The sequence below is a fragment of the Phacochoerus africanus genome, chromosome 3 (assembly GCF_016906955.1).
Source record: "Phacochoerus africanus isolate WHEZ1 chromosome 3, ROS_Pafr_v1, whole genome shotgun sequence".
Lineage (NCBI taxonomy): Eukaryota > Metazoa > Chordata > Mammalia > Artiodactyla > Suidae > Phacochoerus > Phacochoerus africanus.
The window spans coordinates 190,339,213-190,357,746 of record NC_062546.1 but is presented as its reverse complement, the minus strand read 5'-3'; the positions used below and the strand labels follow the sequence as shown (position 1 = coordinate 190,357,746).

At 38.5% G+C, this 18,534-nt stretch overlaps 1 protein-coding gene across 3 annotated transcripts in view; it reads right to left on the bottom strand.

Annotated features, from left to right (window-relative positions):
• ACSL3 (acyl-CoA synthetase long chain family member 3) overlaps positions 1 to 18,534 on the bottom strand; it is a 74,034-nt gene that overhangs the window by 12,176 nt on the left and 43,324 nt on the right. For all 3 annotated transcript variants that reach the window (XM_047773629.1, XM_047773628.1, XM_047773630.1), the window contains 9 exons: positions 13,204 to 13,381; positions 11,082 to 11,191; positions 9,904 to 10,042; positions 7,366 to 7,516; positions 6,166 to 6,289; positions 5,871 to 5,942; positions 4,472 to 4,611; positions 2,900 to 3,072; positions 322 to 396 (listed from right to left, as the gene is read on the bottom strand). In XM_047773629.1, the coding sequence (XP_047629585.1) occupies positions 322 to 396; positions 2,900 to 3,072; positions 4,472 to 4,611; positions 5,871 to 5,942; positions 6,166 to 6,289; positions 7,366 to 7,516; positions 9,904 to 10,042; positions 11,082 to 11,191; positions 13,204 to 13,381 (1,162 nt within the window). The remainder of the gene's footprint in view (positions 1 to 321; positions 397 to 2,899; positions 3,073 to 4,471; positions 4,612 to 5,870; positions 5,943 to 6,165; positions 6,290 to 7,365; positions 7,517 to 9,903; positions 10,043 to 11,081; positions 11,192 to 13,203; positions 13,382 to 18,534) is intronic.

Below are 18,534 nucleotides of genomic sequence, written 5' to 3'. Positions count from 1 at the left end.
TGATTCTACAAAATAAAGTTATGATCATTTATAAGTTATGGGCATAATTTAGTACATTTCTCAAGCTTTCCTCATTATTCTTACTTGCATTTATGTAATAAAATAAGCAAAACAGAAACGATTACAATTCTTCAAAAATCATCTTTGAAACAACCAAATAAATGCAGTCATATAGCTCTAGATAATGTATTTCTATTATAAAGGACAAAAGTAAGCACTTGAGTGTGATTTTATATTCTAAGGAAGGAAATGAAGCACAATTCTAATTTTAAAGTTTAACATCGTACAAATAAATGCTCTGTGGTTAAACTAGATTGTTACCTTCTTCCCAGTTCTTTAATTTGATTTCACAGCAAACTAATGGTGCTCCCACTCTGCCAGTATTGTAGTCCCACACTAAGATGCAAACAAAAAAAAGTATCTGATTACAGTAGTTAATAAATTGCTTCATTTTCTAAATACCAAAAAACAATGATTTATCCCAAAGCTTAGATATTCCCTAGAAAATCCTTAAAAGCAGAAGCTGCACACTGGTGAACCAGACTGTGTGGTCCACACTGAGGTATTCTGTTCTGTTTTATTTTTTTTGTCTTTTTTTTTGGTCTTTTTTGTTGTTGTTGTGATTGTTGTTGTTGTTATTTCTTGGGCCGCTCCTGCGGCATATGGAGGTTCCCAGGCTAGGGGTCGAATCGGAGCTGTAGCCACCGGCCTACGCCAGAGCCACAGCAACGCGGGATCCGAGCCGCGTCTGCAACCTACACCACAGCTCACGGCAACGTCGGATCATTAACCCACTGAGCAAGGGCAGGGATCGAACCCGCAACCTCATGGTTCCTAGTCGGATTCGTTAACCACTGCGCCGTGACGGGAACTCCTGTTTTATTTTTTAATATGAATTGGCTATAGAGATTTAAAAGTCAAGATGTTTTACGTATAAGCAAGGAATCTCCAAGAACAATGAGCCCACATTGCTAGCACTGGGCAACAACTACGGCCCCTCAAGGAGGGAGCAAACCTGCTATAGTTCCCCTCAATACCCCCATTCTTTACCCATCACCTTTTCCTACACCAGGGCTCACTTTACTTATCTAAGTAGCTGCTAGTTGAAGTTGCCTTCCCTATCACAAAGAATAAAGGAGCACAATGGTTTACACCAATTCCATTTTCTTATAAAACCAAACAGATTTACAGTACAATAACCTCTTCTTTTCCAAGTATAATATATACCTCTACCTCTATATACAGTACAATAACCCAATCTTCTCCCTCATGTCACTATTACAAAGTGAAACCTCTGATGCCTCCCCCACATCGGATTATGCACAGTAAGAGTTCAGAGACTAGGCTATGAATTAAGATTATTAACTTTTGAGGATCTGGGACAAGAACCCACCATTAAGAATTACTACTGCGTTAGGTTTCTTCTTCAAAGGTAACTCAAATATCAGAAATAAAAGGTTCAGGAGTTCCCACTGCAGCTCAGCAGTTATCGAATTTGTCTAGCATCCATGAGGACACAGGTTCGATCCTTGGCCTCGCTCAGTGAGTTAAGGATCTGGGAAACTCCATGAGCTGTGGTATAGGTCGCAAACACGGCTTGGATGTCGTGTTGCTGTGGCTGTGGCATAGGCCAGCAGCTACAGCTCCAATTCGACCCTTAGCCTGGAAACCTCCATATGCTGCAGGTGCAGCCCTAAAAAGCAAAAAAAGAAAAAGAAATAAAAGGCTCAAATTTAATATTTTACAAAATATTTTATTTTATTTCATTTTACTTATCTATTTTTGCTTTTTTAAGGCCATACCCATGGCATATGGAGGTTCCCAGGCTAGGGGTCAAATTGGAGCTACAGCTCCCAGCCCATGCCACAGCCACAGCAATGCCAGATCCTTAACACACTGGGAGAGGCCAGGGATTGAACCTGCAACCTCATTGTTACAAGTCAGATTCGTTTCTGCTGCACCACAATGGGAACTCCTTTACAGAATATTTTAGTTACAACATAAATTGTAACTGATTAATCATATCCAATGGAAACCTTAAAAACAGAAGAAATTAAGATTCCTCAGTAATCGAATAGGCATGCTTTTTTAAGATTGCTTATTTCCTTCCTGCAAAACAAGACTTAGAAGCAGCTTCCAAAAATACACGAAGTATAGAGAAGACAACTGAAGATAGGAAAATACAGAAGTAATGCGTGATAAACCTGGCATAAGTGGTGCACAAAAGCACTCACAGTAAGCAGGGGAAAATGTAAAGTTATGCAGTTTAGTGTCTATCAGTATCTAGAAAATACCAAGTAGAAGCACAGTTTTTTCTGCTATTGGAAAACACAGTAACTCTCTTCCACGAAAGGGCAAGAGGCACCAGGGAGTTCTCTCAATCGCCCCCTCAACCACACCACCATGATCAACTCTGGAAACTACATTCTCTAGACCTGAATCTAGTTTCTCTCTGCATTTAATACAGACCACTCCCCCATAAACATTTCTGAATGTGAGCCTTAATAAACATAAGCAACTAAACAAAACACATTAATTTTTCTACATGAAAAGAAATTCAGTAACTGATGTAAAAAGATAAGTGTATACAAAACAGCCAATGCTTGTCACTAAAACTTCTTTCACAGAATGCTAAGTAGTTTTTAATACTACATATCATAGTTTAACATGAACAACTCCTCTAGATGAATTATTGACAACTAGATACATCTAATAAGAGCCTAAAAACTGGTATCAACAATCACAGTACTTGGAATTTACACGAATATTTTAACTATTCTTCTCCTATATATTTGCAAAAAAAAAAAAACAAAAAAACAAAAAACCAACCCATACCAAAAAATGCCTGGAGTTGTAGCCCAGCCTCTGTTGGACACACCACTTTGTGGACAACACTAACCTTCTGTAATTGTTCCAGCCCCAGAAGATTCAGTGAGTCCGTATCCTTGACCAACGGGACAGCAAAAACAGATATTCATGAATCGTTGTGTGGCTGCAGAAAGAGGAGCACCTCCACATAACAGAAGCCGAGTATTTCCACCCAGCAAGCTTCGAACTTTCCGGAAAATAAACCTTAAAAAAAAAAATCTAAGATTAATCACAGAATTTAAAGCTGATTTTCCAGATCATTTAGACTAATCTCCCATTTGTGTTACACTGGTACACCTCAAAGACATTTGGAGTTCAGCTCCAGACCACCACAAGAAAGTTAACACCACAATAAAGCAAGTCACACAGATTTTTTTGGCTCACCAGTATGTATACAAGTTACATTTAGGAGTTCCCGTTGTGGCTCACTGGGTTAAGAACCTGACATAGTGTCCATGAGGATGTGGGTTTGATCCATGGCCTCACTCAGTGGATTAAGGATCTGGTGTTGCTGCAAGCTGCATCATAGGTCACAGCTGCAGCTCAGATTCTGCACTGCTGTGGCATAGGCCAGCAGCTGCAGCTCCAATTCGACCCCTAGCCTAGAAATAGCCACACGCTGTGCATGCAGCCCTGAAAGAAAAAAAGGTTTCTGAAAAAAACACTAATTAAAATATTGCTTACCACCCTGATTGGGGGAAGGGTTTTGCTTTGTACTTTAATATCTTTGAAAAAGGCAAAGACCAGGAGGCAATCATTCAAATACATATTAATAGGCTTTAAAAAGTAGTTACATATCCCGGGCTTCCTGTGTGGCTCACGAAAAGTAGTTACATATCTCACTGAAAAGACAGAAAAAAAAAAAAAAAACCTGAAAGTTTCAAATAATGTGAAACATCTGGAAACTATACTAATATTCCCATAAAAAAAAATTTGAATGTCATACTTTTATTTTCTAATTCCCAAACTATTATATAATTAAATCTACTTACTGTATTAGTGTTACAAAAAAAAAAATAGTAACAGTCTGTGGTAAAACTCACTTAACACTTTAAACACTAAATATTTAATCATATTTGGCTGCCATTTTATATTCACATTCAAAGAGAAATTACTTCTCAAAATAATTAAAATCATATTAAGTGTCCACAGAAAATATTAGTACACTATTAATACAGTGTGACTTCTAGTGAAAATTTCTTTCAAATAATATTGCAATCTTTTTTTTTAATTTTATTTTCCCACTGTACAGCAAGGGGGTCAGGTTATCCTTACATGTATACATTACAATTACATTTTTCCCCCACCCTTTCTTCTGTTGCAACATGAGTATCTAGACATAGTTCTCAATGCTACTCAGCAGGATCTCCTTGTAAATCTATTCTAAATTGCGTCTGATAATCCCAAGCTCCCGATCCCTACCACTCCCTCCCTCTGCAATCTTTTTTTAATTGCTCATATTTTTACTCAAGATGAGAGTTTTTTCTTAGAATCCCTTTCACTCTTTAAGATACATTTTTTTCTTATAACTATCTCAATCAATTGCACTATTAGTGTGAACAAAGCAATCAAACCATCAAAGAGAAGGAGAGCCTTTACTTACCTATCACACAGCGGAGTACTACACCCTTTTGAAATCTGCTCCATTTTGTAATTATATGCCAAAATAAATAGATTGCGTTGAAAACTACTCATTTCATTCACTTTATTCATGACGTTTTTGTAGATCCTATCCATGATTTCCTAGATATATAAAAGAGTTAATACAGTTGATAATGCTATCAGATGCTTTATTTAGAATCTTAACATCAGATTACTACTTCCATCAATAGAGGCATTTTAAAAGATATATTCTATCAAGAATACATTTTTTAAATAAAGCAACAATTAGTTTAAAAATGAGATTTTTGCCAAAGTAATTTTTAATAGTAGTAAAAAAAAAGGGGGGGAGGATATTAAAAATCTAAGGCAGCAATATGCCACTACTGATTCTTTATACTGTTTTGCTTATCTTATTTATTCTGAACTAACAACTAAACTCACTAAATAAATGACCAACTTTATGCTTTTTAAAATTCTCATAATTTTATCCTATAAAGATATAGAGTATTACATTCTTTCCTCACAGTGAGACCATGGGGTTATTTTGGTTGCTTGTTTGATTTTTAAGGCTACATCGAGGAAAATTTCCTTTTCTGCACTGCATTTTGTTTGCTAGGACTATTACTATGAAATATACACTAGCGACTTGAAATAGTTTCTCTTTATAATTTTAAATGATATTTAACAGTTCAGTGTACATTTAACTAAAATTTTAAAGAAAGATACTACTAAGGAAACTACATACCCACCGAAACTCCAAAATTACTGGTCATTTACATTTGATTTTGGAATAACTATGTAATTGTGCTTGGATGTGAACACTCAGGTATCTGATTATACTTCCCAATACTTTCAAACAAAATCAGAAAGCACGTAAAATTTAAATTAAGGGAACAGAAAATCATTGCTATCCCATTTCTACTGATCTTATTTCCAGGCCCCTCCCTATGGCTGGTATTAAATTAAGACACACAGTGCTTCAAAGTTGCGCCAACTTCTCTGTCACTTTTTTTGGTGTCTAGTCCAGATTTTCCCTAAGGACTCAGGAGGTAATTATATGATTTGCTTAGAAGGACATGATCTCAAAACTTCCCTCCAATTTCCTGCTGGGCTTCAGGTTTCTACTAATAGCAAACATCTATCACAAAAATGATTTACTCAAGAAACCATTTAGGGAGAGGAGCTGGTAACATCATATGGAAGCTGAAACTAAGTTAGTGTTTAATAAATAAGAAAAAAAAGTAAAACAAGACTGAATAACTCCTGTAGAGCTCAAGGCAATAAAATCAATAAGGAATAAATCCTACGTAAACTACCTTCTCGACAGTATCTTTTCTACTACTATCTACGTTCTGCAGATACTTTCTTGCACTCACTGTGGATTAATGGTCAATCCTTACCGGAACGGCTGCCATTAGTGTCGGTTTCAACATGGATGCATCCCCTTTGCTTCCTTTTTTTATTTTTGAAGACTAGAGAGAGAACAAAGTGATCTATGTAAGATAATCCTTATTTTAAAAATCCAATGGAACTCATAAATCAAAAAGCACATTACAAATTCATCATTTAATTCACTCATATTCTAAGTAGTACATGATTAACTGTCATCCTTAGACCATATTGTCATACTGACTAAAAAATGTATTAAAGATAATTATGATTTTCTAGTATCTCAAGACACGAACATTTAATTACCTGATCTGCTAAAGTCTGTGGTGAAGAGTAGCCAATGCGGCATCCATGAGAAAGACAGACAAGCTCAGCACTTAATTCTAAAACATGGGCCAAAGGCAAATATCCAATGTAAACATCCTTCTCCCTAAAAGGAAAGGTAGATACAGGAAACAATGGTTAGGTCCTGTTTCTGCTGAGAGTGACTGCAAGAGGAGGAAGAAAAGGCACATGGGAGGGTCCTCAGGAGTCAATATGGGCTCCTTGCATGTGTGCGCGCACGTGTATGTGTCAGACACTTAGGGTATCAGCTCAACCTACAACTGAGGAGGCAGACACTAAGGAAGTGGTTCTTGTTTCCAGTCCTACTGGAAGATGCTTTCAAGTTGTAAGTGCTGCAGAAGCAAAGCACTGAGGCAGAAGAAATATGGTCTTGGGGCGGTGGGGGGGGGGGAGAAATCCTCCAAGGAGGAACTAGTCTTTAAAGTTAACCGGGGGGGGGGGGGTGTCCAGAGCTTCCGTGCCTGCCCTCTTGCATCTCTCACAAGTGTCCTATGCTAATAAATCCATTTCTTGCCTATCAGAAAAACTTTAAAAATTAAAAAAATAAAGTTAACGGGCTATCAAACAGAAATCTCAAACAGAATCCAAAACTTTCTACCAGGAATTTTACAAAAAGAGATTCTTGTTCTGAGAATTAATTTATGCCTTATGTAATAAGATGTATGCATACACACGTGCACATAAAAAAATTCCCGTCTGGTTTCCTCCACTGGGCTACATCCCATTCCAATACACCCCACATCCCCCCTGCTACTACTAGAATGTGTCATAAAAATAAAAGTCAAAGAAAACCCAAATACAGAAGCTCAATAAATACTTACTGGATATATTATTTGCTCACTTATTATATATTTAGGTTTAAAAAATGACTAGAGGTAACATCAACTGATTAAAATAATTTAAGGCATTTAACTCACTTAAAATTTGCGCTTTAAAGTAAAAAGTAAATATTAAGAATGTTACCTATAAACTATATTTTAAACTGCACAACTATAAAATTATGAAATTGTTATTTCATAATTTTAAGGTCCTTTTTTTGAAGAACTGCTGACTGTAAACAGACTCTGAAGGATTAATTTAACCATATACTACTAGATGACACAACTGTCCATAACAGATACCAAATACTGGACTCCTCCACATTTCGTAATGATGACGTACCCCAGTTCGGGAATCCTTTCTGCCATTCCAGTAATCCCAGCAATGATGTTACTGTGGGAGATCATGACCCCCTTTGGAAGTCCTGTGGATCCACTTGTATACATGATCACCGCAATATCTAGGGGCATCGGTTTGCTCTGAGGTTTGTTTTCTGAATTGGAGGAAAAAAAACACACACACTCAGCGATTCTTTTCATTGTTTAACAATTAACAACATTAACAATTTTTTTCATAATCAAATTTAACTCAATTCAACAAATATTCATTATAGTCATACAAAGGTCAACAAAACAGATCAAGCCCCTGCACATGAGAGACATATTATATTGGGAAAGACATATGGACATCTATGTTACAAGAGCTATTTAAAAAAATGAAGAGAGATAAGGTGAGAAGGTGATAGCAAAGTGGCAGGAAATGAAGATGATGAAGCCCCCAAGACCACATCATGTACAGTCTCAGAAGCCTGTGAGAAAAGTGAGGACTCTGTATTTCAACTCTGGGTGAAAAGCAATGTTGTTCTCAACAGGGGCTTGTCATTACCTGTGACAAGGACCATATGGCTGTTGTGTAACGACCTAACTTAAGAAAAGAGGTAGAGAGGCAAAAGGCTCTTTCAGCAACTCAACTAAGAAATAAGGGTGGCTAGACTAGGGCACCTAGATGTTGCTTAAAAATGTTCTCTGCTTCCCAGTGGTGAAATTAGCTCAGCTACATTCAGAATCCTGGACTAGAAGACAACGCCCCCACTTAAACAAGCCTAAGAACAGCAGCCTACATCCTATCCTACAGAGAGAGATGTGGGCCATGGATGGCACTGTTGATCTGAATTAATCTTGTAATTACCCTAAACGTGGACTTCTTAAATAAATAGGGGAAAACATTTTAATTATGTTTCCAAGTTAACCCTTTCTCTCTTCCCTGCCAAGATATATATCTTGACAATTGTTATTATTCAAACTCTTGCTTCTTAATTCACTGTTCACTCCTTTACCCCATGGCACCATTCTCCATTGCCACTTCTTACTTGTCTCTAAAGTGACATTTGCTAAGAAGTCCAATGGTGCTTTTGCAATCCCTGTGTCATTAGGTTTCTCCAGTGCATCTGGTCCTACTAAAAACTCCTGCCTCACTGAGAGGCTCCCTTCCCTCAACTTTCATGAGCCGCACAAGGCATGTTTCTTCCTTCCTCTTGGACCAATTCTCAGTATCCTCTAGAGGCACTTTTCTCTGGGGTTGATCCCACCTATACCCCCAGTTTTAATTAAAATCTTTTACTAGGAGTTCCCAATATGGTACAACAGGATCAGCAGCATCTCTGCAGCACCAGGATGCAGATTCAATCTCTGGCCTGGCACAGTTGGTTAAAGGATCCAGCTTTGCTGCAGCTACAGCATAGGTTGCAACTGTGGCTTGGATCTGGTCTGGGAACTCCATATGCCACTGGGCAGCCAAAAAAAAAAAAAAAGGGAAAAAAAGTCTGTTTCTAGCTTCAAAATTTTTTTAACTCCAAACTTAACTGCAGCGTACTAGACTTCCATGTGCCATTCCCTACTATATACCTACATTTGAATGTCCTATTAGCCCTTAAATTCAATATGCCCAAAATTAACCTAGGCAATACCCCATTTTCAAACAGAGCAAATGCTTATATTTAATTCATCACTCTATTTTTACCTATAATAAAATACAGGAAGTACAGTCCCAACATCCTAACAGCTTTTGTGACATCCTAAACATCACTACTTTTTCTAACATTTTCTGACATTTCATTGACAGTGGAAATTTCCAGAGTCACCACACCTGGGTGGGAAATTTGGAGGACAGAAAGATGTCCCCTCTGGACATGGCAGAGGGAGCAGAAAATAAAAGGAAGGATCCAGGCTTAGCCACTCTAGCTGTTAATACTTATAGATAATTCACACAGGACAAGTTTAATGGCATTATAGGTAAGACTAAATAATCCAAAACAGGAGTTCCCATCATGGCACAGTGGTTAACAAATCCAACTAGGAACCATGAGGTTGTGGGTTCGATCCCTGGCCCTCGCTCAGTGGGTTAAGGATCCGGTGTTGCCGTGAGCTGTGGTGTAGGTCGCAGACGCGGCTCGGATCCCGCATTGCTGTGGCTCTGGCGTAGGCCGGCAGCTACAGCTCCTATTCGACCCCTAGCCTGGGAACCTCCATATGCCGCGGGAGCAGCCCAAGAAATGGCAAAAAGACAAAAATAATAATAATAATCCAAAATAATCAGTAAAAAGGAAGTGGGAAAAACGTATAATGTAAAAAGTATTTTAAATTAATTTCAAATACATACTACTTTTAGAATAGTAATAAATTAATGTTCGTATTTTTCCTTAAGCCTTTCTTTAAAGGCCAGAGGAAAGCATACTTAGGGTGACCTTTCTTCCCTAAGTGATGGTCTAGAGAACTGACTGGTTTGTCGCTCGATCTAACTTTAGAATCAAATATTCGGAGCACTTCTGGAGAACATGGTCATTGCAGAATGTACACAAGGAAGTGGGAAACCACGACGTACCCACGCTTGCCTTGGCTCCCAGAGCCTGCACTGCAGCCATGGTGTGCACGATGACACCCTTGGGGAACTCCGACCAGGCCGGGGGCTTACCATCCACTGTGATGATGTGCCGCAGGCGTGGCACTAGAGAGACTATATCCTGGAAAGACACAAGCATTCATTACACTCATCATCAATCCTCACGAAACAGCTTGGCAAACAGTCCAGGACACAACAAAAGTATTCAGCAAATTATTAAAGTAATTTCTTGCCTACAAAAAAAAAAAAAAAAATCAAGAGTGGGATATACTGGAATGAATATTCCTTTTTTCAGATAGAGAGCTGCTGGCCTGAAATGTAAGTTACCGCTTTACTTTAACATTAGATTTACTGTGTATAGCCCTGTCCTTTGGTAAAAATCCTAATCAAGAAAGTTAGTTCCTTACGAAGTGGGCATGTAAACAAACCCTGAACTACAGAGTAGCCAAATGTTCCTCATGCTTGGAAGAGGCAAAGAAAGATGCGGGGGAGGGTGGACAGGAAGGAAATTCAGGAAGGGAATTCTCTTATTAATTTGTATTTAAAAAAAAAAAAAAAAAAGAAAGAATTCCCTTGTGGCACAGTGCGTTGAGGATCTGGTGTTGTCACTGCAGCTGCTCAGGTCACTGCGGCACCATTTCAAATGCTGGCCCAGGAACAGTAGCCCAGGAACTTCCATATGCCATGGATGCAGGAGGAAAAAAAAAAAAAAAATCAGATCAGATATTATCATTTTCATAGGGAGCTGACCAAAGAAACCTCTTTCTCCTAATGTTTCATAAAGTCCTTTTCTTCCCTTTAAAAAGTCTGAAACTCATAATGACTCAATGCTTCAGAAATAAATGAACCACTAGTTTAAAACCCTTATAATTTCAAATTTATTAAAAATAGGCTAGAAAATAGAGAACATATAGTAAGGAAAAGCAGAAATCCCTTCACCTTAGATATGGACATAATAACAATGAATTTGTAGCTGTACTACTTATAAATATATATGAAACCCACTTTTACTTTTCTAAAGGAGAATAAAATATGATATTCCCAAAAGTAACAAAGATAGTAAGGATTTTAAAGCTCATAAAAGAACTAAGTATCAATAATGAGCTCCCGACACTGAAAATTCTAAAGTATGGAGCAGTTATTAGAAAACGAGTCCTCACCTTCAACTTTGTTTGTAAGAGTTCTTTACTAGTAATGATGTTGGTCACCTCTGTTTCATTTAATCCATGAACAATTGCTGGACCTCCTAGAGTAGCATATAACGTAACGACTACAGGGAAAAGAAGGACATGTCAAATATTTGAACATTTCATGGAAGTACTAAATGCAATTAAATAAAGCCTCTGATCACAGACATGAATCCTAATGGAGTATACTATACCGTAAATTGTTATATCCATAGTTTGCGATCTAACTATGCTGTTTTTCTAAAACATAATCAACATTATGACCTACTCATCTTTCTGTAATCCCTCCCCAAATTTCAGTATTTTAAATTTTTTTTTTTTGTCTTTTTGCTATTTCTTGGGCTGCTCCCGCGGCATATGGAGGTTCCCAGGCTAGGGGTCGAATCGGAGCTGTAGCCACCGGCCTACGCCAGAGCCACAGCAACACTGGATCCGAGCAGCGTCTGCAACCTACACCACAGCTCACGGCAACGCCAGATCGTTAACCCACTGAGCAAGGGCAGGGATCAAACCCGCAACCTCATGGTTCCTAGTCGGATCCGTTAACCACTGCGCCACGACGGGAACTCCAGTATTTTCAAAGTTTTAAATGTTTGTCTTATTTTGTTTCATCTACAGAGGCTACTCTGAGACCATCATGTTGAATTATATCTGACATCTAAAATGTCAAAGTCTTAGTTGTTAATTACTTGATACTAAAATATGAAAAATACACCCATAAGATAACACATTGAATATTGTATTTAAGATCTTATACGTTAAGAAAATAGCATGAACAGGTGGTAGTATTGCTTATTCTAAAATAGAAAAATCTAAAGAAAAACATTCTTAGAAATCTTACAATTAAATAATAATAAAAGGAGGATGTTTATTTGCTTTCTGCCTAACTCAGGAAAGAAAAGTGCCTTTAAGAGATAATTAAAGCTTCTTAAAACATACTGTAAACCCAAACCTGTGAAAACAAAAGGGTATGCCAGTTTAAAAAAACAAACAAAAAGTGGAGACACTTCCAGCCAGAAATCTGGTAAAAGTACGGTTTTCTGCTTCACCTGAAAGATAATATTTAACACCATATTTGGCATCAAGACCTCTGGACTAATCTTTCAAGACTACCACACAGACTGAGGCATCATGACCTCTATTCAAATAATAAAAATTCTCTATCTTTTGACACAGCAGCTAGGTTTGAGTACTGGAAGTGTTTTAGCTCAGCCATTACTGACAGAAGTGACATAACAGGAAGTTCCCTTCATCGCTCAGTGGTTAATGAACCAGACTAGGACCCATGAGGATGCAGGTTCAATACCTGGCCTCACTCAGTGAGTTACGGTGAGCTGAGCTGTGGTGTGGGTTGCAGACGTGGCTCAGATCCTGTGTTGCTGTGGCCTAGGCCGGCAGCTATAGCTCCAATTCAGTCCCTAGCCTGGGACCTTCCATATGCCCTGAGTGTGGCCCTAAAAAGCCGAAAAGAAAAAAAGGAAGTGACATAAGAAAATGACACTAACTTCAAGAGGGAATTCTGAGAGGTGGAAGCAGAGCAAACGACCCATTGTGTAGATCTAGTTTCCTAGACCCCGAAAGTCCCCTATAAATAGGTTCAAGTCTCCTTACTGCATAGTCTCATTTGTTCTATAACTGGTTCCTTTTCCAAAACAGACAATAATTCTAAGTTATAACAAAGGGTTACCCACTGATTGGATACAAAGTGAAAAGCTGTATCAGAATTCTAATCTCTTGGGAGTAAATATTTATGATAAGAAGTTAGAGTTCCCGTTGTGGCACAGTGGTTAACAAATCCGACTAAGAACCATGAGGCTGCGGGTTCGATCCCTGGGCTTGCTCAGTGGGTTAAGGATCCGGCATTGCTGTGAGCTGTGGCGTGGGGTCGCAGACACGGCTCAGATCCCAGGTTGCTGTGGTTCTGGTGTAGGCCAGCGTCTATAGCTCTCATTAGACCCTTAGCCTGGGAACCTCCATATGCTGCAGAAGCGGCTCAAGAAAAGGCAAAAAGACCAAAAAAAAAAAAAAAAGGAGTTAGTATCATCTCTCCCACAACATTTAAGTCCACACTTTAAAGAAGAGAAAGCCCACATACGCTGAAAATTATACATGAAGCAGGCCTGTGCAGCGATCATCCATTCTGCTCTGGTCTCACAGAAGATAGCAATGTTGGTCTTCGGCTTCTGACCCAACATCTGTAAGCCATTTCCAAAATTAGAAGCTCTAACAAAGACTTCTTCATAGGACAGCCAATTATAGTTTCCAAGAATAACCTGATAAAATAAAAAAAACATACAAATAGCTTTTAATATAACAAAAATATTAATTTCTAGAAAGAAGCCAGGATGTGTTTCAAATTTTGACCAACCAGAAAGCTATGTATGTAAACTATTTGGTTCTAACAAAAAGCTAGAAAGTGACTTTCAAGTGAAAAGTCTATTTTGAAAATTAGTTATTTTGTGATATCTTCTATAACAACCCAAATCTTTTGCTGAATCTTTAACTGTAATGGGGGGAGTCTTTTAAAAAATACTCAGGGTTTGATGGGATCTTAAAAGCCAACTTTCTGGCCAAAGGCATGTATATTAATAACTCATTCACAGATTTCATTTACTTAATTTAGATGTTAGTTTACAATTTAGCTTAGTGTCAGGTAAAAGTGATACCACAATTTTACTTTCCCTCTACTTAAGAGTTCCTGGATTTCAGTATCAGTTACTAAACGACTCACAAACAGAAACCTGCCAGGCCCAAGCTAAAAGAACTAGTTGTTCAATTTGAATTGCTGCATCTAAATCAGATAAGCAAAGTAAACAAGTCTCTATTTATACAACGAGGTGAGGACTAGCTATACTGTTCACCAAAGTCCCTCTGTTCAGTGCGCACTGGCACGGCATGGCTTTCAGCATTTCATTTGTTCTTACCAAAAGTGCCTCTTTGAATTTTTGCCAACTTAAATCAGACCCCAAATCCCCAATTATATATAGATAAGAAGCTGCTCTCACTGCAAAAATATATACACTGTTCTCAAACATGGCTGCATCATTAACACATGCCTCACAAACCTTAAAACCATCTAACTATATTCATTTTTTAAAATGCATATAACATTTACGTGATTTCTAGAAACAAGAGGTTGGATGGAGATAAAAATGGAAAAGCAGGTAAATACTGCCCTCTAGTGTCCTATTCCAAACTGGACCAGAGAAATAAATTCTTGTTTTGATGGATAAAGCAAACTGAATTTAAAAATAATTAACTTCTGTCATCCCAAATTCCCACCTGGCTCTGCACCCCCATGAAATGCTCAGCACGGGGAGCTCCAATGACTTCAAAAGCTCTCTGGGGGTGAGAAGACAGGTGAGAATTTGGCCAGGAGCTGGATTACAATTATTAAGAATTTTACTCTCCAAAGATAAGCATGAGCTACCTCCTAGATTCTAGAATCTAAATAATAGGTTTTATAACTTTCAGAGTTCTGAAAAAGCTATAGATATGTAATCCAAATATGCCAAACCATATGATGGTGCCACCATATGGCACAGAACTCAGGCCATGAGCTTAATTCAAGAGTTATCAAAATCTGAATCTCAGTTACTTCTTTAAAAAACACTGGACTTTCTAGCAGTGATCTTTCCCATAAAGATTACATTTAAGGGACCCCTATCTACCGCACAATTATATATGGTTTGTGCGAGAAAAGGTTTCTAATCCTAACTTTGTCCCTATGGTCAGCCCACTCTCAGATTTAACACATGCATTTATTCTCTGCCTATACTGTTGAACGCTGCTGAAGAACACCGACCTTATTAAATCCAGGACCACAGATCTCACCAGCCAGCAATCCTACTAAGCTTCTCTGGTATATACATTCATGTTCTCACCCACTGAAATGGCTATTTGAAATCTTCTCTCTACCCAAATATCACCCTCCCGCTGCACAACCCTGTCCCACTGCAGAGAGCGTTTGTTAACCAAATTTTTGCGAAGCTGGCTCCTCCATGTCCTTCAAGCCTGCACTTAAGCCATCACTTACCCAGAGTGGCTATCCCTCATCTCCAATCAGCTTTATTTCTTCACAATGGTTATTAAATCTGTCAATTTACTATTTATCGTCTCTCTTCCTTCCATACAAATACAAGATTCAGAGAGGGGTAATCTAATCTGTGTGTTTTATTCATTACTGTCTCCTAGTGCCTAGCTCAGTACCTAGCACAGAGGTAGGCACTCAGCAATTATTTGCTAAATGTGTGGAATGGACCGATTAACAAAACAATCTCAATTCACTGTGAGCCTGGAATTTTCAACCCCTCCTCCAGCAGCCTCATTTTTGGGGCCTGTGCCATGCAGAAGTTCCCAGGCCAGGAACTGAACCTGTGACACAGCTATAACCTGTGCTGCAGCAGCGGTAGCCCTGAATTTTTAACCCACTGCACCACAAGAGAACTTCCCAGCAGCCTCTTTTTTTGGTCTTTTTAGGGCCACACCCAAGGCCTATGGAGGTTCCCAGGCTAGGGGTCAAAACAGAACTGTAGCCACAGCCACAGCAATGCCAAATCCAAGCTGTGTCTGCAACCTATACCACAGCTCACAGCAATGCCAGATCCTTAACCCACTGAGCGAAGCCAGGGATTCAACCTTCATCCTCATGGATGGTAATCAGATTCGTTTCCTCTGAGCAATGAGAGGAACTCCCGGAGCAGCCTCATTTTTAAAAAGACTGCTTTGTTTAAAAAGTCTACATCTGCAGTTCCCATCTTAGCTGTAGCTCAGATTCGACCCCAAGCTCAGGAACTTCCATATGCCTAGGGTGCAGCCCTAAAAAATCAACAAAAAAGTTCATGTCCACCTGATCACTTAACCCCCATGGCTTCTTTTGTTCTGAAGACCATTTTTAATCACATACACCCTTTGCTACCACCCCTTAAATATTACCAGTGACTCACAAGACATAAATAAGTTCGGCTGTCCGAAGAGTCAGGAAAAGGAATGACACTGACGATTTACTACTGTTTACTGTGTACTAGGTACACTGCAAGTAACTCACGATAATTGATAGTGACTATTATCCCTATTTTACAGATGAGAATACCGAGGCATAGTGCAAATAAGTGTAACTTACTCAAAATCCCACAGCTATTAAGTGATGGATTAGAATATGAGCCCAGGTAGACTCTTTGCAGAATCTAAGTACTAAATCACAATGTTTTAATTGCAACTATGGAAAGAAGATAGGCTGTTACTGGGCAGGTAAGGTGGCCTGATTAACAGTTGTAAAAGATCCTTTCAACTGCTGTGTTTAAGTGAATTATAGTACAGGCAAAGAGTGGAAGCAGAAGGCCTGTTTATTAAAAACAAAAAAACAAACCAAAAAAACTGGTGCAATGGGTTAAAATTATCTGGCGTTGCTGCAGCTGCAGCATAGGTCATAAAAAAGGCCATAAAATAAAAGGGAATCAGACTCCTTATTTTTTTGACTTGAGCCACTGGTACACAATGGTGCCCTTAACTAACAGGGGAATGGCAGGGAGAGGAAGAAGTGTGGAAAGAAAAACCAAGAGTTCTGGCTGGGGAGAGCATTAATATAATAACCACACCACAAATTCTGGCCAAAAAGATTGGCCAATTAATCTTGTAAATGTCCTAATGTGCCAAAAAATGAATGTCATCACACATGCAGATAGGATAAAAACATAAATCTAGAAAGAAACACCACAAAAGTGGGTAATAAGTAAGAGGAAAAAGAAGTTAAGTCAACTTCTGAGGAGAGAAATAAGTATTTCTACTCTCAATCAATTTAGAGAGAATGTCATAGTGAAATCTTTAAGCACTACGATTGCATAATTTCTTCTATTTTCTTCTCGCTAATGTGTGTAAAATACCTAAGAAAAAAACATAAGCTATCTCTGGTAATTACATCACTAAATCTTTGAGCTGGTCTATGTTTTCTGTTTCACAAAATTACTTTTATTATTTGCAACTTTATTCTATTTCAGGTACATTTATTCTAAAGATGTTCTAGAAACCAATCATTTCATTGTTCTTCATTTCAAAAGACAGTACAAGCATTTGCTACTGAGAAGGCTGGATTCAGGAGCTACTGACATATGTCCTATATGCTTCTTAGTTTTATAAACCATATGAAACTTAAAATGATGGCACAATAGTCTTGGAAAAGCTTGTCAAGCCTCAAGAACAGAGCAGCCTCTGCTTCTTTGCCATCTGTTTTTCTACTTGTGCCCCTAGAGGGACCCATCTTGGTGAAGCCGATGGTCATGCTATTGTGGACATAAAATTACAGCAGAATCATCATTACTCTCTTTTCTGCCACTTATCTTCCCTTGGGCGCATAAAACAAGACTCTTAGGATAATATGGAAACAAAGCTTCAGAGTCCACTGATTTGAAAAAAAGATCTGAGTATCTTTGTTTGAACCATACCAGACACATTCCAGGGTTAATCTCCAAAGCTCAGTCCCCCAAAACAGAGAGAAAACTTTTAGATGTTCCTAATCATTAGTTTTCTTTTCCAATATAAGATTATCTTCAAATATGGAAACTATTACAAGAAGATACACTCCATCAAAAATATGTCTGTGTCCCACTCTCAGACAGTACTCTGGGCTAAGGCCACACCGCCTAAGCAACTCCCCTCTGACAACCAAGTGCAGGTCATAAAAGGTCCCCTTAACACTATTTTCCATAGCAGGTGCTGCTACTGCTGCAGTAACAATGCATGTAAGTAAGAAACCAAGAGGAGGGGGGAAGCCTAGCTTGTTTTGACACGCAGTGGAGGTGCCCCCTGACCCCTCCACCCCCGAGTCTGCAGAGCGCTGTACAGTTGCAGTGGAGGCCAAGTGAAACCGAAGTCTTAGGTAACCAGTGGTATGGTACCCTTTCTTCTTAAGTAAGGCTAACAGGAAATATGTGCTTCATTTATGATACACAAAACCTAAAAGTTTTACTTTCCCAATGAATCTAATTTCAAACAAGAAAAATATAATGTGTTTTCTAGACCAGAGTTAATACAGACTTCTGAAAAAAGTTCAATGAATCACAAATGCGAATTTGATGGCAAATGTCAATGGTATCTGGGGTGATGTAGCACAGACAGAAAAGACTGTAACTGAACTTTTTCTCAGCTTCTAACTTTTCCATTGGTGCTCAAATACTTTTCTATTGAATAAATACTGAATAAAAGGGCACCATGGTCAGGACAGGGAGGAAAGAGCCACATACACTTACACACACACACACACACACACACAACATGGACACACAACAGACTTTCCATTTGTCCACTGTGTTATCAGGTCACATTTAAAGAACAATTATGTTAGCTATAGGATTTTATGTTGTCCTAATTATACCGATACCTGAATTAAGAAGAAACTGCATATTCACCCTAATTTCCTCCTTTTTAGATA